The sequence below is a fragment of the Lichenostomus cassidix genome, chromosome 24 (genome assembly GCF_008360975.1).
Source record: "Lichenostomus cassidix isolate B80296 chromosome 24, HeHo_3.0, whole genome shotgun sequence".
Classification (NCBI taxonomy): Eukaryota; Metazoa; Chordata; class Aves; order Passeriformes; family Meliphagidae; genus Lichenostomus; species Lichenostomus cassidix.
Window position 1 is genome coordinate 4,494,681 of NC_139504.1, and position 25,365 is coordinate 4,520,045.

The window sequence follows — 25,365 nt, forward strand, 5'->3', positions numbered from 1 at the left end:
CATTTTCCCCTTGGAGTAAAAATCATCCTCATTTCCCTTACAACCCTACTTTGTCTCTGCACACCCTACAGGGAGCTCACCCTCCTTATTTCTGAACAAGATTTTCCTGATTTCAAGTCCTTCCTGGCCAAGAGGAGGGGGATTGATGGCACAGGGTGACCCAAGCAGCTGTGGGTGACACTTTCTGCTCTTTTGCCTTCCTAATTCAGCATCCTTGAGGTGATGCAGCAGAAATTACAAGTGCAGAGAGTCCTCAGTAAAAGGCTCTGAGCCCACATGTTTGGGCATCTCAAAGGAGGTAGAGGAGGAAAAAAAATAATCTTTGTTCTGCCACTGTGGAAGAGCTGCTGCCAGCAGAGGTCTCTGGGTGGCACTGCAGGAGAGAAAACTGCCTGTGGAGAGGTTATCCGAGCAGGAACAGCAGAATAAACCTTCCTCTGCTTCCTTCACACAGGAGTCAGGTGAAGACAGAGTTCCTAATCACTTTGGGTTTTTATTTTTCAATTTTTTTTGAACCAGCGCAGTTTTTCAGGCAAAACTCTATTGACTGTTGGTTTTCAAGCAGAAAAACAGCTTCATCCCAGGAATCCCAGAATATCCTGAGCTGGAAGGAACCCACCAAGATCACCTCATCCAACTCCTGCCCTGCACAGGACACCCCAAAAATGCCACCCTGTCCCTGGGAGGTCACTAATGACACTTCACACACTGCATTTTTGGCATCTCCAAGAGCTTCCCTGTTCTTCCTGAACACCCCACTGCTTTCCCCCCAGCCCCTCGATCAGTTGGGTCGGTTTTTGGGAGCTGTGAGGTTCTCACCCTGAAGAGTTGAAGCCAGAGGAGTTCATGGCAGCTTTGGAGTTGCTCTGGGCTGTGCCTGGGCTGCTGGCATGGAGGGCACTGCCAGGGGAGGAGGGCCTGCTGGAGTTCCCTGGGGAGCACGAGGATGTCACTGTGGGGGAGAGAGCAGAGTGAGCATCTCCTCCTCCTGCCCAGCACAGCCCTGAATTTCCCACCAAATCCTCCCATTTTTCCTCTGATTCCCAGCCCTGGGGACAGCAGGAATGTTCTTTGCTCCTATTTCCAGAAATTTCTTGTCTCCAAGGAGATCTGACACTGACCCACCCTTTATTTGGCTCCCAAACATCCCAGCCTAGGATTTTCCTGGGAATTATTATTTCCCCATATTTTCCATGGTTTTATCCCACCCAGCAGGAAGACTCAGCTGTTCTTATCCCACCTGCATGGGGACACTTTCCCCAGCCAAACCCAAGGGTGTAAAAGAGGATTATCCTGCAAAAGTGACCCAGAAATGGAGCAGCAGAGCAGAGGGAGGAGGGCAGGGAGGATTCCAAGGCTCACCAGTCCCAGGCATGGTGCTGTGCACGGGATTGACCGAGAGGGGCCCCAAGGACCCTGAGGTAGAGACCTAGGCAGGAACAGAGGCAAATGGTGAGCTTTTGGCATTCCATTTATTTATAAAAAATATATATAAATCCCATCACTGCGCTCCTTTCACATCCCCTTTGGAGAGTGCTGACTCCCAGGGACACTTCTCACCCACCTCTGTGGCTTTCACTGATATTTCTATTTTTTTTTTTAATTCATATTTGTATTTTTTTCACTGACATTTCTATTTACACTCCGGTGGAGAAGCACCATTTCCATATCCAAGGGCATGAAAAGGAACCAGAGTTCCTATTTCATGCACCTGACACTCTCTACATCCATCTAAACTCATGGATCAGCTATGGAAAAGGCCGAAATTATCAAATTTTCTGGAAGCCCCAAGATCCACCCTTTGGATGTCTCCAATGAGATTTCCTCAGGCAGAAACTTCCCAACGCCCTCTGGTCTTGGGTGCAAAATTCCCATCTCCTTCAGGGACTTGAATCCTCAGGTGACAATTGGTAATTTGGCAGCTGCAGTCCCAATTAGCCTGGGGCGTTAATTACTGAGGCTGATGAGCAAGGGCAGCCTTTGTGCAGCAGTCCCAGGGGAATTATTCACCCAGCTCCTGCTCTGGGAGTCCACAGCTTGCCAGCAGCACTTGAGGTTTGTTTTTGGGGACCAAAGAGGTTGGGCAACCAGCAACCAAACCCCTTGTGATGTTTGCCTGCCTTCTGATGGGTGATTCAAAAACTCAGAGGATTTGAAGATAAAATCTTGCTGCTGAGCACAGACTCTGCCTCCCACTCCTGAGGAGGTTTCTGCCGCTTTTAAATGTCAAACTCACCAGGCAGCTCTTCAATGAACCAGCAGAAATGCAGCTAAATTGCTGTCAGTCTATGTAATCCTCACACTCCATTAACTTTGGAAAGATTTTCTTTATCAATCTCAGGAGAAAAAGGTTTTGGGGATAAAAAAAACCTCATTTAATTATCCTCCAATTAAACTAATCAACTCCTTTTAGGAAACCTCTATTTTCTTTCGACTGTTTTCATTAAATAGAATTATCGCTGAATTAATTGTTCTATTTCCGTCGATAGTTTTTCAATCCACGGAATAAAAATAAACGTTCTGAGCGAGATTCCATCCAAGTGGTTTGACCCTGAGCCCCTCACCAGTCTGGAGTTGTAGATGGGTGATTTGATGGGGGATGGCATGGGGCAGCTGATCCGCTTCTCCTTCTGCCGCCTGTTGCAGAACCAAACCCGAACCACCTCCTTCTCCATGGAGAGCTGCTCTGCTATCAACGAGATCTCCTCTGAGCTGGGCTTGGGGTTCTGCTGAGAGAGGCACGAGGTTAAAAAAGCCCCAGAGAGGGGTTAAAAAAGCCCCAGAGAGGGGTTAAAAAAGCCCCAGAGAGGGGTTAAAAAAAGCCCCAGAGAGGGGTTAAAAAAAGCCCCAGAGAGGGGTTAAAAAAGCCCCAGAGAGGGGTTAAAAAAGCCCCAGAGAGGGGTTAAAAAAGCCCCAAAGAGGGGTTTAAAAAGCCCCAAAGAGGGGTTTAAAAAGCCCCAAAGAGGGGTTAAAAAAGCACGAGAGAGGGGTTAAAAAAGCCCCAAAGAGGGGTTTAAAAAGCCCCAGAGAGGGGTTAAAAAAGCCCCAAAGAGCATCGCTGGGTGCTGGAAGGACGAGGGTGGGGTTGGCTGAGAACCGGGGAGGGGACAGAACCTCCTAGGAGGCTGAGGGTAAATATTTGGGTGAGAGATGATGTCCTGTGAAGCAGAAAGTGCCTCTGGTTCCACATCAGCTCTCCCAGAGTCAGGGGGGGTGAGTCACATCACTCCTGCCCCTCTTAGTGCACAAATCCCCTCCTTTTTGACCTAAACAGCCCCAAAATCAGTGTTGGGGGCACCTAAACCTGGTGGCATTGTCACTGCCCAGGGGACAGCAGCTCTGGGTGCAGAGCCCAGAAAAGCCATTGGTTCCTCTTCCTCATCTATAAATGGAAATAAGAGAAGCCACCCTGCCTCCTGAGTCATTTGTTTTCATTCCTTTTCGCTCTGTGGGGGTTTGATCAGAGTGGAAGCTCGAAAATATCAAAAATACCTGGCGCAGAGATGCCAAGATAAAGTTCCCACTACAAATAATGTCTTCTACCAAAATAAAGTTCCCACTACAAATTATGCCTTCTACCAGCTAAAAATGAGGAGCCAGGATGACCTGATGATGGCTAAGTGAGTTTTGGTATGAGGGAGAAACCGAGAAAAAAGAAGCTCAGAATCAGTTTTGATTTGAGAAATCTCCAGTGGATGGTTTAGTCCTGCTGATTAAAGCTCTGCTAGAGCTCTGTGGTGATTTTTCTTGAAATTGTTGATGCTTGAAAAGTGGAAGGGTTCCACTTCTGAATGAGTTCAGCAAAAATGTTTGGAGCAACAAGTTCTGGAGTATTGTGGCTAACAGAACTCCTGGGACACATCTGCAACTCAGAAAGAAAAGAGATGGGTGCAGAGATCAGCTTTGGCCCAGGGAGTGATAATGGGGAAATGTGGTACTAAAATTGTAATTCCCTTAAAACAACATTTGCCAAGGAAATAATTGGGAATTTTTTGGGGTTAAACTCTTTTCCTGTTAGCCCCTTCAAGCATTTTTAACCTACTCTCAAATATTAAGGAATTTCTTTGGGTTTAACACTTTCCTTGCAACTCCTTCAAGCATTTTCTACCTGCTCTGAAACAAAAACCCCAAAACAACCTCTTTTCTTGAGGGGACTCAGTGCCACCACAGCCTTGCAAACGCCCAACTCAGGGAGAAATCCCCAGAGATGGAAAGATTTGCAATCCCATCTTGAGCTCACATCTTGGAATCTCTTCTCCAGCGTGGAGCGGATGTTGGTCTCGATGCTGGTCCTCTTCTTCCTTTTCCGTCCAAACATCTCGTTCACCGAGGGGTAGGAGTTGGGGGTGCTCATGGAAGAGTCCAAAGGAGCAGATTCTGCAGGAAGAAGGAGGGAAAAGGAGATATTTGAGAAGAGAAGGAGTTATTTTCATTCCCACATAGTTTTTGTGAAGCAAAGGCAGCTTCTAAAATAGATGAATTGTTTCTACATTGTGGATCCTCCCTCTGATGATGATGGAAATTGCCCCAAATCCATCAATGATGTTTTCCAAACTGGGGAAGGAATAGAAGTGCTAATTTTTAATCCACACCCCATTTTTCCTTGGTGAGCCTGATTCCCAGCCTGCTCTGATATGGACCAGGGCTTTCCCAATGATTTCTTTTCACACAGATGAAGATGTCGTGACCAAACCCTTTGGACCAGGGTGACAAATGGTGACATCCTGCAGGGTTGGGTGAAGCACGAGGCTGCTGTGAGCTCAGCACAGCACATCACCCCAAACCCTGGGAATTCCCCTCTTAGGGATATCCTTCATTCCCCAATCCCACCTGGGCTCATCCCTGAGCATCCACAAGCTCCTTCTCATCCTCTTCCAGCTGAATGGATTTGAGGTTCTCCCCTCCTGGTGGCATTTCTGCCTCGCTGTCACCCACCTGCGTCACTCAGCCACTTCTCCAGCAGGGGCTTGAGCTTGCACATGTTCTTGAAGCTCAGGTTGAGAGCCTCGAAGCGAGAGATCGTGGTCTGGCTGAAGTCATTGCCGTAGAGCTTCCCCATGGCCAGGCCAACGTCACCCTGTTGGGGACACCAAAACCATCCAGACCCCAGTGAGAGTGGGGAACCCCACACTGATCCCAGTTCCTGTCTGCCAGGGAATGGGGATTTTTTTTTCCCCCAGGAATCTGCCCCACACCCCTGAATGTTGGAGAAGGGGCAGGTAATGAGGTTATGGTGATGGTAATGAGGCCAATGTCACCCTGCCAGTGACATCCAAACCCCAGTGAGAGTAGGAAACCCCACACAGCTCCCAGAGCCCTGCTCAGGGTGGCTTCAGCCTTGTTCCCAGCACCTGTCTGCCAGGAAAGAGGATTTTTTCCCCCCAGGAATATGTCCCACATGCCTGAATGCTGGAGAAGGTGCAAATAATGACATTATGGTGGTGGCAATGAGGCCAATGTCACCCTGCCAGTGACGCCCAAACCCCAGTGAGTGCAGGGAAACCTCACACCTTCTAGCCCCCTGCTCAGGCTGCTTCCAGGATGGACTCAGCCTTGTTCCCAGCACCTGCCTGCCAGAAAAGAGGATTTTTTCCCCCTAGGAATTTGCCCCAAACCCCTGAATGCTGGAGAAGGTGCAGATAATGAGGTTACAGCAATGAGGTGTTAGGAAGGGTTTGTGTCCTCAAGTGTTTAGAAGGGAATCCTGCAAAATAATCTGAATTCACCTAACCCAGCCTCTGCCCCAAACCCCTCCCTCTCACCTGTGTGAAGCCCAGCTTGATCCTCCTTTGCTTGAAAGTCTTGGCGAACTTTTCCAGCTCCTCCAGGTCGCTGGGCTCCTCGGAGGCTCCTGCTGGCGTCAGGTGCTTGGCCACTTGCAAATGCTGGGGGACATCCAGGTGGGGCTCCACCGAGGAGCCAGGGAGGCCAGAACGCCCCACAGCCTGTCCCGACAACCCCAAAAAGAGTCACCAAAACGGAAAAATACACCATTTTCTGTGCTGTTTGCCCTCCCTAGAGCAGCAGTGTGCTGTTACCTGGGATGCCAGGCTGGGCCCGGGTTGGGAGAGGAGGAGGCTGCCCTGTTGCTGAGGGAAGGAGAGGAGGTTTGGCTGCAAAGCTGGGGAGAAAAAAAAATAAAGAGGCAAATCTGGTCAATGAACATCCTCGGGAAAGCCTGGAGTGTGAAGCTCCATTAGTTATTTCTTACACAAAATACAAGAATTTCAGCCACTGGGGAAGTGTCTGGCTCTGAGCTGGATTAGGAGAAAGAAAAGGTTTTTTCCATGGTTTTTTAGCCTGAAAGGATTATTACAATAATGATATAAGGGAAATACCTCATTTGCTGATCCCTGAGTGCCACTCAGCATGCTCAGGGATTTTGTACACCTCAAATCTTGATTTTAGGTGCCAAGCAGCAGAGAATTTCCTACATCCTTCCTGGGGATCTCTCCCAGGAAGAGAGATCTTCATCATTGCAGCTCTTAGAAAAATCGACATCTTATTTCCAATACAAGATCTCCTGACTCCAACTTTCAGCCACTTGATCTTGTTAAAACCCCCTGATCCTGCAGTTAATCTCGTGAACCCTCCCACTCTGCTCTCCATTCTACATTTCATTTTCCAGTGTCATTTGGAAGCCATCTGACCCTTTCTTTCCTGCCCTACTGTATTTCAAACAAATTGAATTTCTTTAAGGACGTAGCAGCTGACACGACATGATGAAAGGAAAAGAGAAGGCAAATCTATAAACCCAGCAAAAACTGGGATTTATGGAGAGTGTGTAATTGTTTGGTTGACAAACTGCCAAGCACAAGCCTATATCTCTTAGAGGGAATGTCCTACAGGATTAGGTTGTGTAGTTCCCTGGAAATTTAGTTGGTATCAAGTCCATTGTGAGTGAAACCTATAGAATTTAGTGAGGATTTACAGCCTTGCTCAGAGCACTCAATATATTTAATTGATTATAACTGACAATTACAGGGAAATCCATAGAAATTTATGGACTTCTGCTAATAAAAGCAAAAACAGATAATCTCCAGAATCAATCACTCCCCCTCCTTCTCTCTTTCTGCCTTTTCTTATTTAATTCAGATCTGATGTTCTCTATCCCATTTATTTCCTCAGGCTGGGGTTGGAATAAACCTTCCCTACTGCTGGAACAACTCAGAATTTCAAATCCAGGCTGGTAATGAGGTGCACATTTTCACCAGGGCAGGTAATTAATCACTGCAATGGCTTTGCCTTGGGCCATGGCAGATGCTCTGTCATTTGGAGTCTTTAAAATCATGATTGAACACCTTTGCTGGGGAAAGGAAGGGTTTGGATTCGGGAATCTCCTGTTTGATGGCTGAGCTGGAGGCTGGGCTTCCATCAGATGGAGATTTCAGTGGCAATATTCTGGATTTCCATGCTCATTCCCAGCTTTACAGAGCTCTCCCAGCCCAGCTCGGGTGGGTCAGGGCTGGTGCTGCACAGGGAATGAGGAATCAGAGCTGGGAATTGATCTGACAGCTTCAAAACTCAACCCAAACTCCAATTCATGTCCCTCTTGGAAAGGTTCAGCCCTTTGGCCACAAAATCCACACTCAGAAATCAGGGAACACTCAGGATATTCCCCAGGGACAATTCAGGAATATTTTCTGCCTGTTTTCTGCACTCCACTCGTGTAGAACCAAAACCAAATTCCACAAAGCCAACCTGAGCCTTTTCTTTCACTCCCCACTGGCTGTGAATGCACATGGCCAAGGATCATTAAAAACTGGCAATTCTCCATGCAAATGGAAATGTTCCTGCACAAAAATCCAGAATAGCCTGTCTTGGTCAAGCCTGGAACTGGAAAGGGTGACAGCCAAACAAGCTGCCCAAAAATATCACTGAACAGATAAATTCTAATCTATAAAAGGTGGCAAGTTCTGCTTTGCAGAATGTTTATTATTCATGAATAAAAGCAGACAGCAAGGAATAGATTGCCCTGACCATATTTCAAACAAACTAATTCAAAATTGTTTGTAAATATACATCAAGTATCTTTATCCATCACTCAGCATCATTTGGCAGAGAGGAGGATTTATACATTGTCAAGAAGAAATAAATTTCCCACTTGGCTTTTGGAGTGTGTGAATCAGTGGGTTCAAGCTGCAGAGATTTAAGGTTATAGCTCTGAATTTCAGTTCATGCAGAGGCAGCTCTGTGCTGGGATAAATCAAGAACACCAGCAAAGGATCCAAGTCCCCCCTGGATCTGCCAGGTGATGGATCAAAACCTAACTTTGTCCCTGAGCAGCAGAAAACATCCTCCATCTACACCCCTGTTTTGGGAAAAATGCTGTAAAAATATTGGTGGTAAAACCAGAATTACAGAATTACTGTCTTAAACAGTGGCTCCAGTCCTCAGTGTGTTCCTGGAGGTGATTTCCCCCAGCAGGGAGAACCATCCTGCCCTATGGAATATCCCAACCTCTCTCCCATCCCAGAGCTGCTCCTGGCTAAGTCAGACCTGTTCTGCTGTCCTGCAGGGATCACCTCGACCTCTGATCAGCTCTCTGGGATTAATGAGGAGTGGGAGGGAGCCGGGGCAGGCTGGCTCTGCTCCCCAGGAAAACCAGGAGGTGTCCGGAATTCCCGGCTGGAATCCTGCCTGGCCCCAAGGTGGCACTCGTGGAGCGCACAAGGCTCAGGTGTCACCAGCATCTCCAGCCCGGGATGCTCCACATCCATCTGGGATCATCCCAGCCTGGAAACATCCCTGTGGGAGGAGGCAGCATCACACTGGGAAAATAAATCCATGAGAAGGGAGGTTTTGCCTAAATATTTATCCATTTTTACTTTTTTTTTTTTTTTGCTCTTACCTTGTTGTCCTGCCTGAGACTGAGACAGAAGGAACTGGGGGACTGACTGCATGTGCCCAGGGAGCAACACCAGCTGCTGCAGGGTGTGCAGAGAGCTCATGTCCTGCAGGAAAAAGCAAAAGGAATCATAAAAATCAGGGATTTCCGCTCCTCACGCAGCTCCTTCTCAAAAATCCACACTGAATTTGTGTATTTTTATGGAAAAAAAACAACCCACCACCCCCAAAATCCATGCTGAATTTGTGTATTTTTGTACTGGAGAGCTGCAGTTCCAAAAGTTTCAGGCGTAGGAGAAGAATTCTGTGTATACAGAGAATTGTCTGCTTTCCCCCAAAAAAGTTAACTCTTGAAAATGACATTTCCGAGGCAATCAAACCCTGCTTGTTAGAACAGTGAGAGCTCTTGGATTGCAGTTTCCTCCAGATAATGTCTTTCCAGAGTGAACTCCCTAAAATCACCCAGCAAATTGCAGCAGACTGTCCCAGCTCACCAACTCTGCTTCCCACAGAACTGTTCTGAAGATTTGGGGAGATTGAAGAATCCCTAAATTGTACAATGGATCTGAATACCCTGTGGAAGAATGAGGGAAGGGAATGCTGAGCATTTATGTGGCTTTCTTGCATCCAACTCCCAGCAGAATTTAACAAGAATTAAGTGCTAAACTCCACGTTTTTCACCTCAGCAAAAAAAAAAATTCCCTGAAGGAATTAATTTCTTCCCTGGTGTAAATCAGTTTGAGGAAACAAGTGGCTCAGATTAGGAGTTAATCTCGTCTGGAATCCTATCTCCAACAATGGCATTAACCAGCCACCCATGAATGAGGAAGAGCAGGGCAAACACTATCAAACACTTCCCCACGGTGTTGTCTCAGCCTCCAATTATTTCCAATCCAAGGCATTTCCTGACCATTGTGTGGTTTCCCTGCTTAGCAAACCCTCAGAGATCTCATCCCAGGACTTGTCCAGTCTACCTGTGGATCCATGAGGAAAAATGGAGGAGGAAAATGAGGATTCACTTTTCCAATTTAATGTTCCTCACCCCAGGCTCCTTGTGCCAGTGGCCAAAGGGGTTTGGGGAGAGGGTCAGGAGCAGCCTGTTCTCCTGCTGTTCACTGTCCAGTGCCAATTCTGGGTCCCTGGGGCAGCCAGAGCACTCACCCCTGCGATTTGGCTCCCTGGCATCATGGATGATCCCTGCACGAGGTGACCTGACCGAGGGGGGATGGCAGATTGCAACGAGTCGCTGAGGTCCTCCGTTTTAATCTGGGGGGAGAAAAAGCAAAGGAATTGTGGAATTAGGGAGCAGAGAGGAGGGATGAGCAGGAGGAGCAGCAGGTGAGATCCAAGAGGCTGGAAAAGTCACTCTCTGGGGATTTTCAGCTGTTTCCATTGCTGAAAGTCGTGGTCATTCCACACTCCTGCTCTGCACAGTTTTCCTGCTCTGCCAAGCCCAGGGCAGGCTGGCACTTTGCTCCATAAACAACCATTTTCTAAGCAACTTTTTGAGGTTTAAAGCCTTTTGTGGAGTTTTCATGAAGACACGAAGCAATTCCCATTTCCAGATCACCACTCAGGGCTGGACATGGAAAAACTCTCATTTTTGTTCCTGCAGGGAGCAGAAAATGCTACAAGGAGAAGGGAAAGGAAAGGTTATGGAGGAAAAGACCTCAAACAAGCAGAGCAATCTCCCAGACTTGGAAATGCAGAACTCCAAAATGCATTTGTTCCATTTCTACCAAAAAGCAACAAGAAATTGTGAGGAAAACCTCCTTCCTCAGTTATAAACTGAGGAAAAAGAACTGGAAAACGTCACAGGTCAGCCCTTTGCCCAGTGGTCATTTTGAGCTACTTTAATGGTCAAGCAAGATTCTGCTCCACAAGAAAAGAATGATTTCTAAATCCACATTCTTAGAGAAAAATGCACCCAGGGACCAGAACTGAATCTTTTTTCTGGTTTATTCCATAGCCTCCATGCTCATTTCTAGCATTGCCACTACATTGAAAAAAAATAAAAATAATTAAAATCTGTTCCAGTTATTGTCCTAGCTGAAATCTTTTGGTGAAGCTGACTGGCACAGGAGGGAGAGGAAGATTCTGGAAGTTTTTGGGGTTAATTCCTGAGAGCTATGTGAGGAGTGTCCATTCACAGGTAAATCACACTGAACTATTCACCAAGAAAAGACTGACCCAAACTCTTCCTCAGCATGAGAACACCCTGAATGAGGATTATTCCTCATCGCAGCGAGAAGAGCCTCTAATTCCCAAAAACTGGAAAAACCAGGAGGACTCTACAAAGGACAGAGCTGGAAATCCCTGTTCATTGCAGGCTCACCCTGACTCCAGGACTGAACATCCCCAGATCCCATCAGATCCCTTCCAAACCCCAAAACCTCCCAGAGATCTGGAGGGTCTTTGCCCCACTGATGGGAATTTGGGCTCTGAAACCTCCTGCCAGCAGAGTGGGACAAACAATCCAACTCAAAACAACATCCCAAGCGAACATTTTGGGTTGAAGGAACTTTTCTGCCCGTTAAGAAACACTCAGGATAATTTCGGTTGGAAGATACTCTACAATCATCGAGTCCAAGCTCTGAAGGATCTCCAAAAGAGGAGAAAAGGGGGAAAAGTGATCACAAGAGGCTCAACAGCTCCAGAGCAAGGAGCTGCAACATTCCCCTCTGCATTTTGGAAGGTGCACAGAGGGAAGGTGATTACAACACCCCCTTTCATTACAGCTCCAGCTCTGGACACCGCCGAAACTCGTTTTGCAATAATCCCAGCTCCTTGCAACAAGAGGTAGACATGCTACGAATTCCAGCTCTTTCCTACCTTTCAGGTTGGCATGATCATCCCTCTTAGCCTGGCAGGGCAAAAAAAAAAAAAAAAAAAAAAAAATCAGGTGGAAAGATCTTCTCGATCGCTATCGACAGCGATAAGTCACTGAACGTCAGGCAAAAAGGCTCAGGAGGACACCCCGTTACCCCTGAGCCATCCAGTCATTCCAGGATTTGTGGATGGTTTTTTTGAATTAAAAAGAATCCATCGGAGCCAAAAAAAAAAAAAAAAAAATTAAAAAAAAAAAAGTTAATCTGTGTCCTCCTCATCCAAGGCCGAGCAGTCCCAAAAAACCAGCGAGTTTTCCAAGTCTCTGGGCGCCAGGCTCTGGCTCCTGCCTTAGCTGTGATCCCAATGGGAATGGAGTGTTGAGGAGGCACGAGCCATTTCCAAACTGAAATCAATTTTTCCAGCTGCCAAGCGGGACGAGCTGGCGGCGCTCCAGGGAGAAAGGGGTGTGTAGCTGCATCCCGGCACGGCTCGATGGGAGAACGGGAGGTGGGTTTGGCAAAGGACTCGCTCCCGATTTAAAAACAACAACATCTCCCACTGCTCCTTCCCCCGGCCCTGGAATTCTCTGGCTCCCTCCTGCGCAGTGGGCGGAACTTGGGGTTTGCTCTTGACAAATCCTTCTCCCCCCCTTTTTGCACCTATTTCCATTGGGTTTAGGCTCAGTTTTACCTCTCCCTCCTCTTCCTCTCCCCGACAGGCCTGCAGCTGGCTAATTGTTCATTAGCAGGAGTTCGGGCTCTATCCAAAACTTTGGGGATGGTTTATGCAAATCTTGCTCCTTCTTTTTTTATTTTTTTTTTAATGTTCCCTGGCTAAACCGGCAATATTGCCAAGTGTACATGAAAAAAAAAAACCAACCCCAAAAAACCCCAAAAAACCACACACATTGTGGGCGAGGCCACTCAAATATCATGAGACTCCCTTAAAATAATGTAAATTTCGAATTAATGAAACGAGGGGAGGAGTTGCCTCCTCCTTTCCCAGTGCATCTGCCTTGGATTTGCAGAAAACGCCTGCAAAATATGGGAAGAGTTTTCCTTGAGGAACCAAAAAAAAAAGGTTTAAATTATGAAATGTTCACAGATTCACCATAGGTGGGTATTTGATGGGAAATCTGCTGGAACACTGCAAGTGAGCAATTTGGGTAAAACCAGGAGCAGATCCCACTGGGATTGCTCAGGACTTTGGTTTTATGGGATGGTCATGGATGGAGAATGGGGAAGGAGAATTCACTGAGAGACTCTGTTCCCACTGAATTCTACTTGGGAAATTCTATTTAAGGAAAGTTAACCTGGTCTGGCGGACTATGGCAAGGATTGGAATGAGACAATCCTTAACCTCCCTTCCAACCCAAACCATTCCACGGAAAAACTAGCAGGCAAAAGATCAGGACTGCAAACACCCTGAGCTTTGGGGACTCTTGGCTGTGAATCCCCAAGCACCTTCCAGGCTCCCAGGGCAGGGCTGGGAGCAGCTAACGGCAGCTGGAGGCTCAGCAGCTCCTCTGGGACACGGCAGGAATCACACTTGCAAATCCCAAGTGGATGTTTGGATGTTTTCACAGCCTCGGAACAGGGTCAGCCCCCGAGCCAAAAACACAGCAAGGGTGACTGGGTGGAAAGAGAGTCCTTTCTGTAGTTGGCTTGAACATCTGTGAGGATGGATGGTTTCTTACCTATCTCGGGCCTAAACACGAAAACAAAAAGCAAAACAAACTAAGAAACACACTGAGGGTGATGGAAAATGATCAAAGCTCCGGAGCCTGCTTGCGTAACTGATTTGTGGAAGGTGTTTCATAAACATTTCATAAGAAGGAGAATTATGAAGAAAACATCTCCCAACCTGCCTGCAATTACTGCACAAACTCTTCCTTACCAGTAGGAAGAAGGGGAGAGGAAAAAAAAAAAAAAAAGGTACATCTGTTTTGTAACTGATCTGTGAACTTTTGGCAAACGCTCGGCTCGTGAAAACATCCTGCAGACATCTTGCAGAGCCGTGGAAAGCTGGGAAGTTTGGAAAATTCACCTGAGCAGCTCTGGTTGTTGCTATTCCCTTTGGATTGAGCAGTGCTGGATTGCATGGAGTGATGGTTGGATCCCCCTGGCTGGGCAGCACTGACTGCTGCCCTCCAGTTTAGGGATAATCTTAATTATCTCCCTTATCTATCAGACCCCAAAGGAGCCCCAAAATCCTCCTGGTGTGACATAAGCAATGCTCCATCATCCTCCTCAGAGCCTCCAGTGCTCTCCCCAAATCCAGAGATCCTCTGGATCTCTCTTATCCAAGCCCTGGCAATTCTCCCAGCTCTCCTCCAGCAGCAGTTATCAGGCAGGAACCACCTCAGTGGGAGATGGAAGACAACCCTATTTGTTGTGAAGCTCCCATTTAACCGGTGACCTCTTTGAAACACATTTATCTGCCCCCACATCTGGCTTATCTCACAGCCAGAACCGAGTTTAGGGGTTTGACTCACTCCCAGCACAGCGAACAGGAGGATCAGGTGCACACAGAGGGTCTGGAGCTCCTGCCCCACGCTGAAAAGGACCAACACAACCCTCCCAGCCACCCCAAAATGCTCTCCAGCACAGCAGGGCTGCCTCACCCTGCCCCAAATCCCTTTGCCTCGAGCCCAGGGAGGAAGTTTTAAGCTGGGAAGAGGTATTCAGCTGGATCCAAGCTGCCTGAGCCTTCCCCCCTTCTGATGGCGTAAGCGCTGCGCCGAGAATTACCTGCACACGTGGGCCCCATAAAATAAAAAACACACTAATAATAAATTATGGCAATAATAATAATAATGGGCTCGCAATTACTATTTCCACATGTACTATCCTGCACGTACGGCAGGGCTTAGCAGACACCTGGAAAGAAGGCAGGAAACCTTGATGTCAATGCTCACCCTGGAACATTTATAGCCCACTGAAGGCTGGGTATTTTTGGAAGCTGTCAGCGTGACAGAAAGGAATTCAGCGTGGGATTAACTCCCTAACAGACTCTGTCCCAAAGCTCAGCCGTGGCAGCACGCTGGAAAATTCAAATGCAATCCCTAACCTCAGCACACCTGCATCACCCTCCACACGAGGCCTTGGAGTTTATTAATTGAGGGCTGATCTGATAGGGTTTATCCTGAGCTTCAGCTTGGGGTGGTAATGCTTGTGCTGGAGTCAAAGCAGGGGTGGGAAGTCAAAGCTTTGAGAGCAGCCAAGCTGCACACTTGACAGGAGAAAACAAACAGAGCCACACGCAGCTTTTGTGGCTTTTCTGACACAGCTTTTCCCTGGGATTTTTGCTTCCAAACAAACAGGGAAGAGAGAGAATTGCCCCCTCGGTGTGTGCTGAACCTCAAGTGATCACATGTGGCACAGCAGGCTTCAAAAGCAGGAGCTGGGCAAGGGAAAAAGGAGCCAAACCCAGGGGTGGCAGAGCACCTGCCCTGCTGGCCACACTCACAGTGACACCTGCTCAGGTGGGACAGTCCTGGCCAGGCTGGGGAATCCTCTCAGGAGCTGCTCTGTGCTCAGGGGGACAGAACTGCTGCAAAGATACTGAAAAACAGCTCACAGCACCTTCCTGCTCACCAGTGCTATTCAGGCATGTGGTGTCTCCCCTGCCAAGGCCTGTGGGCATCCCAAACTGGGAGCATTTCACCAGCAGGCAGGGGAAGATGCCACTTTCTTGGTCAGAGTGGCCAGAACCTCCAATCAAAGCATGGCAGCTGATTTTACCCCATCAAGGCTGGGATTTTTCCATCCCAGGACTCTCCTGCCCCTTCCTCACCCCCTGCCCAACCTTCCCGTGGGTTGCAGCACTGCTCCCTGCACCTCTCTCTCTCTCCCCATTCCACTTTCCCAACTCCCAAACCTCTCCAGAACTCCACCTCTGCCTACACCTCCGTGCTTATCTGCTCTGCTCCCACCCTGGGCTGCATCCCTGCCCCTTTCCTTATCACCCTGATTTCACACACACCACTCCATGGCTGCTCCCCTGCCCTCCTGCAAGCTCACACAGGTCCCCCCGAGCCCCAGCACGTTCCAGTTCCACTCCAGAGCTGCCTCACTGGGACTTTCTGCCCTGAGAATCTGCCCTGCGTGAAAAATACCCTTTTTTTTTCCACGGATCCCTCGCCCGTGGGGAGGAATCTCTGTTTGTTCAGGACTCTGTGTGCCTCCTGGCAGTGACAAACCAGCGCCTGGCACCATCCCTGGGTTAGTCATCCACCAGCAGAGTGTCCACCCAGCCCAGGTAGCCCTCGGTGGGGAGGCACTTCCCACCACATCCCACGATTGGGAGGAATTCACTTGGAATCAGAGGGTTCCCGTGACTGGGGCTGGCTCCCTCCCAGCTCCACGGGCTGCTCCCATTGGTCGCTGGCAGTTTTGGCAGCGCCTGCCACGCCCCGGGGAACTGGGACACGAGAAGAGCAGCTGGAGGGATTGCATTAAGCACGGCGAGTAGGGTAATTAAAAATGAAAGGGAGAGTGAGGGAGATGGGAGAGCATCACACGGGGTTTCATTTGGGGTTTGGGGAGTGAAGCCGTGGGGTTGGGGGATCTCAAATTCCCTGTGGTGGGCAAGCAGGGCAGGAGGAGATGGATTACTAATCCCACTGATCCCACACGGGGCAGAGCAGCACCTCTGGGAAAGGAGAAAATGCTCTGTGATGTCTGAAATTAGAGACCTTGCCTGAAACCCATCCCCATCCCCTCGGTGTGCTGGAGCTGCCCTCCTGCAGGGCTCCACCCTGCCTTTGGGGGCAATTCTTGGAGATGAAAAACCCTCAAGGACTCCGAGTCCTCTCCCCATTAGCCATGACTCCGTGAGAGTCACATCCAGGCTCAGCCATTCGTGCAACTCAGCCCTCAAAAAGGCCACTTGTGGCTGGCTGGTGACAACCATACCTTGGGCTGAGTTTCTGCTGTGGAAAACAAGTTTTGTGACCTTTCAGACAGACCCGTGCAAGTGGGGCTTGTCCCTCGTGAGCCTAGAAAACATTTCCCAAAGGATGAGCTGGGAATTTGCACCAAAATCTCTGCCTCTCCCTCTCAGACAGGCTTGAAACAGCTGTACAAGAGGTTTTGCCAAGGAAACAGGTGTAGGAATCACCTTATAAATGAAGTTTGCTCTTTGAAAGCAGGAGTTTGGGAACGGACTGCAGCTGGATGTTAAGGAACAGATAAAATCCAGCCAACTCTGGGTTGCTGTCAACAAATTAATTCAGTGGTTTCAGTCCACCTCTTGGGAAAAACACATTTAAAAGGCCAAATCCTCGCTCCTAATTGCATCTCCCTTTCCCTCCCAAGTTCCCCTGGCCTGTTTTGGGGTTCATTCCCAGCAAGCTCCTCCAAGGTGCCAGAACAAACCCAGCCTGAAGAAGGGGTTCCTCTGCATATCTGTCCTAAGCAAAGCAGGGCCATATTTAGACACAGAGGACTTTTCCCTGGAGCCAGGGCTTTCTCTGATGCTTTCCCAAAGGGCTGCATTTCAATGAGGAACCTGCACACAAACAAATTTATGCAATCAGCCTGTCCCTAGGACAGAGCAGGGAGACTTCAAAAGGGAAAGGCCAAGGTGCTGAGCTCAGATCAGTGTCAGGTACGAGGCCAGCCCTGGTTTCCAGCCAGGGGAGGCTCAAGAGATGAAAAGCAGATGCAAGACTTAGGCTGAGCCCCTGGGGCGATGGGGAGAAGAGAGAGTGAAATCTGAATTGATCCCCAGAGGGGAGAAGGAAGCAGGATGTGAACCTCCCCTTGAGAGGAGGGCAGAGCAGGACTGGGATGGAAATCTGGAGGGCAGACTGAAACCTGAGCTCCCCACGGGGAAAAGCCAAGCAGGAACAGAAATGACATCCAGGGAGCACATGAGATTAGGGGGAGGTGGGAATGAAAAACTGTGAGAGAGATCCCCGGGGGGAGGGAAGCCCTGGTGGAGCGAAATTAAATGCACAGGGAGTTTTGCATCGCAGATATTAATAACAAACTACCCAGCGAGTCAGGCCCTTCTCTCCACCTTCAAAAGGATGGAGGGGAGGAAGAACTTGTCTGTGGTTGAGCACAAGACTGTGAATCAGAGGATGGGAGTCCTTGACCCAGCTCTGGCAGGGAGCATCCCTGGATTTAATACACAATGTCCACGGGGCAACTGTCCCATGGAGCATCCCTGATTCCAGCTGCAATCACGGCGCTCAGCATCGCTGGGAAAAGCCAGGGAGTCAGGTTGTGTCTGCAAAACAGGGCTGGACACCTCCCCACCTCGCAGAGGCACCAAGGGATGCTAAATCCATGAGCAAAGTGCCTGCAGACGTGTGGGTGGAAGGTACCAAACAAGGTCACGGCGCTCATTAATGGCACTGAACAGGAGCCACCAGCGAGTTCAGAGCTCAAGCACAGTTTGCCCACTTTTAATTTCTCACATCATGTGCCTACAGGACATCAGTGGAGAGCTGAGAGAACTCATTCCCTCACCCTGCTGCCTCAAAGCAACTGCTGAAAATCCCTAAACCTACCCAATTAAAGTTTTTTTGGGCAGTGACTGTCAGATATGAACAGAGCAGGGAGAGGAGTGAGACAAGGGAAGGGAATCCCTTCAGGACCTCTTGCAGAGCACAGGATCCTTCACCTGTGTTTTAGAAAAGAAGGTTTTAGAAAGGAAGAATGGTTCACTGGTTTTAGAAAGGAAGAATTATTCAACAGACACAGCTGAAAAAAGCTTTCTAGGAAGCCTGTTGGAAATCTATGTATTTCCTGCATCCCCTGATGGGAGTAAACCAAAGAAAGCAAAAAACAGGACTAAAGAACCAACAGTAAATTAGAAGCTGAGCCCTGCTCAGGTACCTCAGTGCCTGCTGGTCTGTCTTAAACATTGTCAAATCTCACAGCCAGATCACCTTCAGATTGATGTGATGAACGATAATGACAGGTTTGATTAACAAATGACAGCCTGTCTTGCAAGGGTCAGCCTTTTGCTGGAATGAAGAGTGCCTGGTGCATTTGGATAGGGAGCAGAGGCAGAGCTGCCCAGCCTTCCCAGCTCTGCTCACACACAGCCTGCCAGCTTCACTTCCAGAGGGAATTTGGAGAGTGGATGGAGAGGAGGGAGGGCTTGGAGAGGAACCTCATTCCCTCTCTGGAAGGAGATCTGAGCCTGGACCAACAAGGTGCTGCCCAGCACTTCCCTGCTGGAAAACCAGCCCTGGATTCAGGGATTCTCCTCCTCCAGCACATCACCCTGAGCTGGGCTACAACCTCACACCACACACAAGCCCTGGCACCTCCCAAAACCATCAGCCCTCCATCCGTGTGTGTATTCCAGCGGGCAGGATTATCCCAGGGCTGAGCTCCACACACCTGGCTCTGCAGAACTGCTACGAAAACAAACAATCCACTATTTCCTAAAGGCTGAGCTGGGAATTCAACCCAACCAGGCCTGGTGAGACCACAGCACCTGGGCAGCCAGGAAAATTCCCATTCCAGCACTCTCAGCCCTCATCCTGCTCCCATTTTGGGACAAAAACTTTGCCAGGAAAGGGCAGAGTCACTCAGATCTGTCCCTGCCACGCTCTGGCCACAATCCCAACCCATCAGATGTCCCCGTGCAGGCTGCCAGCAGCGAAGGTGAAAGTTTATTGCTGTGCCTTTGCATTTCCCTGGCTATAAACAGGAAACAACCAGCATTAGACTCGCTAAATAAAAAAGCCAAACCAGATAGGCAAGGCAGAAGATGCTGCTTGCTTTTTTTTTTTTTTTCCATCCACACCCTTTTCCCTCTCATTCACATACAAATTACTGTTGCATCCAGGTGGGAGGAGAGTTTGAAGAGGGGAGGGGAAGGAGGGGGAGAAGAAGAAAAGTTTGCCAAGTAGGCTGAGGGATCAGAAGGAGCTTTCTCATAAAGCACAGCGCTGACCCACAAACTGCTCGAAAACCTCAAACCAGCGCGAGTTTCCCTCCTCGCGGTGCTCAGGGTGAGAGCAGCCCCGGCAGGGATGGGGAGCAGCAAAGGGGTCTAACCAGGTCACTCCACCCTTCCCTTCCCTTCCCATCCCGCCCGGAGCACAACAGGGGAGGGAGGGAAGCAGACCTGAAATGTAGGCCATCTACAAAGGCTGGGGGAGAGGCTGAACGATGTGAGATTTATGATCTTCAAAGTGATTAGAGCCCAGCGCTCCAAATAAAGGCAAAGAGAGCTCCTGCAGTCGGGTTGGAGTTGGGTTTCAAACCCATCCTGCCCTGGCTTCGGGTTGGGAACTTGAATTGCAAGCTAACGAAAAAGAAGGGGGGGGAAAAAAAAAAAAAACCTGCCCAAATCCAACCTCAAACCCCAAACCAAATTAAAAAACCCACCAACCTCCACCCCTAATGAAAGAGCTCAGCACCTGATTTTACATGAAAACACTTTGATATTTCCAGCTCTCCTCTCTTCCCTTTTTTTCTCGTCATTTGAAATCTATTTGCTGAATTGGGGATGAATTCACCGACAGCTGAGGTCAACCCTAACTGTCAGTGTGGAGCCCGTGTGCATTTGGGCTCCTGCTCATTTAGGAAAATAATTTAAAATAATAATTATTCTTTTAAATAACAATACTTTCAAATAATAATAATTATGTTAAATAATAACGATTTAAAGTAATAATGCTTTAAAATAACTCTACCCACGGCCCTGAGAGGGCCAAGAGAGGGAGACAAAGAGCCACTTGCACAGGGCTGTGTCCACTCAGGGATTTTTACATCCCCATCCCTGACATCACTGCAAACCCCTCTGGTGGACTCTGGGCAATCAGAGCAGATTAGAAATTAAATAAAACAATAAAATGAGATTTTTTTTCCACAGCCTTTTGCTTTTTAAACCCTGCTAAATCCCCAGCCAGGTTTGCTATTCAGTTACACAGACGAGCCGGAATAAATGAATTGGATTTTGCGGTGCAAGGAGGAAAATAAAAGTGGAAAATAAAAATCATAAAACCACAATTTCTTTTTAGGAGGAGAACTTTCCTACTGCTTGCAAGCCTGGCTGCCCCCCACAACTTCAGCATCACTCAGAGGCACAGAGAGGATGGAGGGTCAGAGCAGCAGTGGGTGTAAACCAGCATTGCTCCACCACCTCTCCTGGATTAACCCCATTCCAGCTCCAACACCTCTGTGCTGTTGCCACAGGAGAATTCTGCAGTCTGTAACGATCCTGTCCTCATTTCTAACTGTGGGGAATTTCCTTTTATCACCCTGATTGGATTCTTCTCCCGGCCTGGGCTCTGCACAGAGCTGGAGACACAGGGCTTTTTGTGTGCAGCTGGCAATTCCAAACCCCATTCCAGAATCCTGGAAGATGGCTGAGCGTGTTGGGACACCTTTGATAGGAAGGGGAGACCCACCCAGAGCCCGAGCAGCCAAAGCAAACAAACAAACAGCAGCCTGGCTGACATTTGTCAAGGCAAGAGCCACCAAGGGAAGCTTGAAGGACACAAAAAGCCACGTGGAGGAGGTGCAGCTGATCCCAGGGAGCTTTGGAAGGGTTGGAGCCCTTGGATTTGGGGAATGCAGGTTGGAAGGGGGGATGCTGCTGGGCCAACGTCTGCCCGTGGACTTCCAGCTCCTTCTGCATTCCCAGCTCCCATCCAGCCCCTGGGATGCTGCACTGCTGGCCTCTCCTGGCTCCTCTTGTCCCTTCCAAGCTCTGCTGGCCACACAAGGCCTCAGCTCTGGGCTCAGAGAGCATTTTCCTAAAATCCCAGAAGGGTCTGGGCTGGAAGGAACCTTCAAGTCCATTCCATCCCATTCCAGTCCTTCCACTGCCCCAGTGCTCCAGCCTGCCTTGGACACTTCCAGGGATGCAGGGACATCTCTGGTCACCTGTGCCTCACCACCCTGCCAGCAGAGCTCAAGGGTCTGCACAGATCCAAGGACTCCAGAGGGTTGTCACCTCCTGACGTGACACTCAGGGATTCCTTACAGCCACACAGGAAAACCTCCAGGCATTCAGTGAGTCAGGGATGGTTTTAGCTGGACAAAGCAGGAGGAGAAGAACACACACAGCAGGGACAACAGCTCCTCACCTGCTCATTCACAACTGGGCTTTGCTTGCCCATATTTTTATCTGCTGTCCCTTTCCCTGCTGCCTCACAAAGGGGAATTTGACCTGAGCACTGCAAGACCTCAAACCACCTCATCTTTAGTCCTGGAGACACTCCTGTGAGTGTTCTTTCACACCACAGTGTCACTGTCACAGCACTGGGGCTTGGGGTAGGGATTTGCACACTTGCCACCATAACTGAGGTGCTGTTTGCTTCTAAATGATGACATAAAAATATTTAAAAGCCAGAAAACCCCTCCAGCAAATGGTCATTTAAACAAAGTCTGCAATTAGGTGAACTTCTATGAATTAGGAAGAGGGAAACCAGAGGTGTGATCTGCCATTCAATCCCACAAGGGGAACGGGGAAGAACTTCTGTGGTCTGTTTAATGGCAGCTTCTGACCTAAGAGTTTTTATCTCTCAGCAGGAGCTGCAGCATGATGAGCAATTAAAAAACAACCATTCCAGAAAGGAGGAGAATTCCTGGGCAGCCAGGGAGCATCTTACCTGTCTGTTAAAGTCCAGCCCATTCTGTTCATTCCCTACAACAAAACAGAGAGAGAAACAGCTCAGTGTTAATGACAGCCAGCAGTGGTGGGAGCTTTCCAGAACTTGGAACACACAGAACCAAAAATACGAGCCTGGGAGAGCAAGGAGAGGAGGATGAAGGCAGCTTCATCAGGATTGAGGTGATACCAGCCTCTGCTGAGGGATCATAAAAATGTTCCTGCCTGGGAGATCCCTGGCCAAGGGTGGGGGAGATCTCGCTTACTGCAAGGGAGATTCCAGCAGAGGTGAGCTGGAGGACATCACAGATCTGCAGGGAAACGGCTGTGGGAAAGGGCAGCAAGCAGGTGGCCAGGGCTGCTCCCCCAGGATCTTCAGGAACCCGTGTGGCACAGGGTAATTATGGGATATCTGGAGGAACAGAGGGTGCCGTGGGGTTGTGCTCGAGAGGCGTCTCCTTGATTCCAGAAGAGATTGGCAGGCGCAGGGGGAAAAATCAGACAGGTTTCAGCCTGAAGGTACCGCACAGGCCCTCACTCATTCCCCTTTGATGATAAACATTCCCCCCCACTCCATCACACCTGCCAAATTCATCAAGAACATCACAGGGGAAAGGCTGTGCTCTCCGCAGAGCCGAGCGCTTTAAGGGATTCCACGAAGCTCTGGAGCTGCAGAGGCAACCCCAAAAACCCTTCCCTTTGCAACACATTCCCCGAGCCCTCCTGTGCCCAGCTGGGGATGAGCAGCCTGGATCTGCTCACATCCCACCAGCACAGCCCCCAGGGCCTCCTCCTGCTGCTGCTGCTGCTGTTTTTTCCAGGCTAACGTTCCCCATGAGCAGAGCCCCTGCCCTGTGAGCTGATCAAGCTCCAACACATCGTGTTTTCCAGCACTTTGGGGCTCCTGAGAAGAGTTGGAAAGCTCTCTCCGTGCAGGCAGAAGGGCAAATCCAGCTCTGCCATGGACTTCCCTCAGCTGAACGAGCCTTTGCCCTACTCCAGCACACGTTTTTCCATGCACAGAGTATTCCCAGGTGGATCAGTGTGGATCCTGAGGGGGAGTGTGCTTGGTACAATTATCCATGGATGGCAAAACATTGGAGAGTCAGGGATAACAGAGCTCCGTGGCTGTCTGGAAACACCTCTGGAGATTTAATCTGTGACATTTAAAAAGCACTGACTGTGGAAATGGAGCTGTGGGGCTGTGCTGTCAGGCAGGGCCATGGCAGAATGAGCTGCTGCCTCCTCAGTTGGAGATCTCACCATCTGCACCCCAACCAGCTCTGAAATCTCCTGTATCTCCTCACCCTCTGCACCCCAACTCTCACATCTCCTCTATTTCCTCATCCTGTGTACCCCAACTCTGAAATCTCCTATATCTCCTCACCATCCACACCCCAGCCAGCTCTGAGCTGCTCCCAACTCTCAAATATCCTTTATTCCTCATCCTCTGCACCCCAAATCTCAAATCTCCTCTATTCCTCACCCTCTGCACCCCAACCAGCTCTGAAACCTCCTCTATCTCCTTGCCCTCTGGACCCCAAATCTCAAATCTCCTCACCCTCTGGACTCCAACTCTGAAATCTCCTCTATCTCCTCACCATGCACACCCCAACCAGCTCTGAGCTGCCCCCAGCTCTGAAATCTCCTCATCCTCTGCACCCCAATTCTGCAATTTCCTCACCACCCCCATCCCAGCCAGCTCTGAGCCCTCTCCCCCAGCCTGGCTGCTCTCCCTGCCTTCCTCCCGACCTGCTTCTCGCAGTTTTTCCCTCCCCAATCTCAGCCCTTTATCTCCTAACCCCTCTCTGCTCCCTGACCAGCTCTCCCAGCTGCTCCCAGCCCAGGATTTGGGTTCATTCATTGCTTTCCAGCTCCCCTTCCAGCCCCAAAAGCCAAGGAGGGCACATCCAGCGATGGGAATGCTGATAGCACTAATGGATGATCACAATCAGCATCCACACACCTGAGCAGCATCTTCAAGGCTGCAGTTTCTACCTTTGAAACCCCCACGGGCTGTGGGGGGGGGGTTTGGGTTGATGCAATCTGGAGGCAGCAGCTGAGCTGAAGGGGAGCAAAGCCAGGAGGGAAGGAGGAAATAAAAGTTCCCAGCTGCTAAAATAGAACAGGAAGGAAAAAGGTAATCTCCTGGCTTCTTGGAGACAGGAGTTTCGCTCACATTCGTGGTGATGAGGCAAGATTCAAAGAGCTGGAGGGGAATCCCTGGGTCGCAGTGATGATGGCTGAGTCACCAGCACTCACCCCAAACCTTGGAAGCTGAGAGGCACAGCTGGAGCAGAGCTTCCCTGCACACCCCACATCCTCTTCCGGGCCTTTTCCCTCCTCTCCTCAATCTTTTCCCTCCTCTTCTCAGCTCCCCATCCCTTGCTTTTCCCTCCCTCCACAAGCACGTGCAGCTGACAGGCTTTGACCTTTTTTTAGTCCTTTCCTCTCCTACAAATTCAGACACAGCATCCTCCAAACTCCTGCAGCCCAGCAGGGGGGATTTGGGAGCACCCTGCCCATATTCCTAAATCCTGGCACTGAGTGAGGTGTCTAAGTCAGAGGGAACTGCCCCGAGCTGTCTGGGCAGACAGAAGGAGCAATAGGCACCTCCAGAGGCCATGCCTGTGCTATCTCAGCCACCCATCTCCTCTGGCATGAATGGCCCTCTGGAGATGACTCCAAAGGGACCCAGGGGCAACCAGTTGAGGCTCAGATGTCCAAGAGGGAGAGGTTTGAAACTGGGAGGGGTGAATTCTGCTCCCAGTGGTTATGTAAATGGGAGCTGGATACACAAATCTCTGCAGGACCAACGAGTGCTTGGGCACAGATTTATTTGCAAACAAATCTGGCCTTTTTTTATGTTTCAATGAATGTAAAATTGAAGTGATTCCAGCTTTGAGCCAAGCTTTGAGTGCTATAGGGTGCACCCTCATAACAACTCTCCTCTTTCAGTTGAATCTCTAACAACTTTCCTGCAGATACTTTATAAAAATAGCCTCAGTTTCCTCCCAGTTTCTGTCAACATCAGGACTCACACTGCCGTAGTCATTTCTCTCCTTAAAGGAATGAGCTGTTCAAACAATCTGCACTTAAGAT

General features: G+C 49.3%; 1 protein-coding gene across 2 annotated transcripts in view; it reads right to left on the bottom strand.

Annotated features, from left to right (window-relative positions):
• Window positions 1-25,365, bottom strand: part of POU2F3 (POU class 2 homeobox 3) — a 38,804-nt gene that overhangs the window by 803 nt on the left and 12,636 nt on the right. For both annotated transcript variants that reach the window (XM_085081778.1, XM_085081779.1), the window contains 10 exons: window positions 22,265-22,299; window positions 10,009-10,113; window positions 8,852-8,954; window positions 6,039-6,121; window positions 5,763-5,945; window positions 4,936-5,077; window positions 4,241-4,377; window positions 2,565-2,726; window positions 1,363-1,429; window positions 820-952 (listed from right to left, as the gene is read on the bottom strand). In XM_085081778.1, the coding sequence (XP_084937904.1) occupies window positions 820-952; window positions 1,363-1,429; window positions 2,565-2,726; window positions 4,241-4,377; window positions 4,936-5,077; window positions 5,763-5,945; window positions 6,039-6,121; window positions 8,852-8,954; window positions 10,009-10,113; window positions 22,265-22,299 (1,150 nt within the window). The remainder of the gene's footprint in view (window positions 1-819; window positions 953-1,362; window positions 1,430-2,564; window positions 2,727-4,240; window positions 4,378-4,935; window positions 5,078-5,762; window positions 5,946-6,038; window positions 6,122-8,851; window positions 8,955-10,008; window positions 10,114-22,264; window positions 22,300-25,365) is intronic.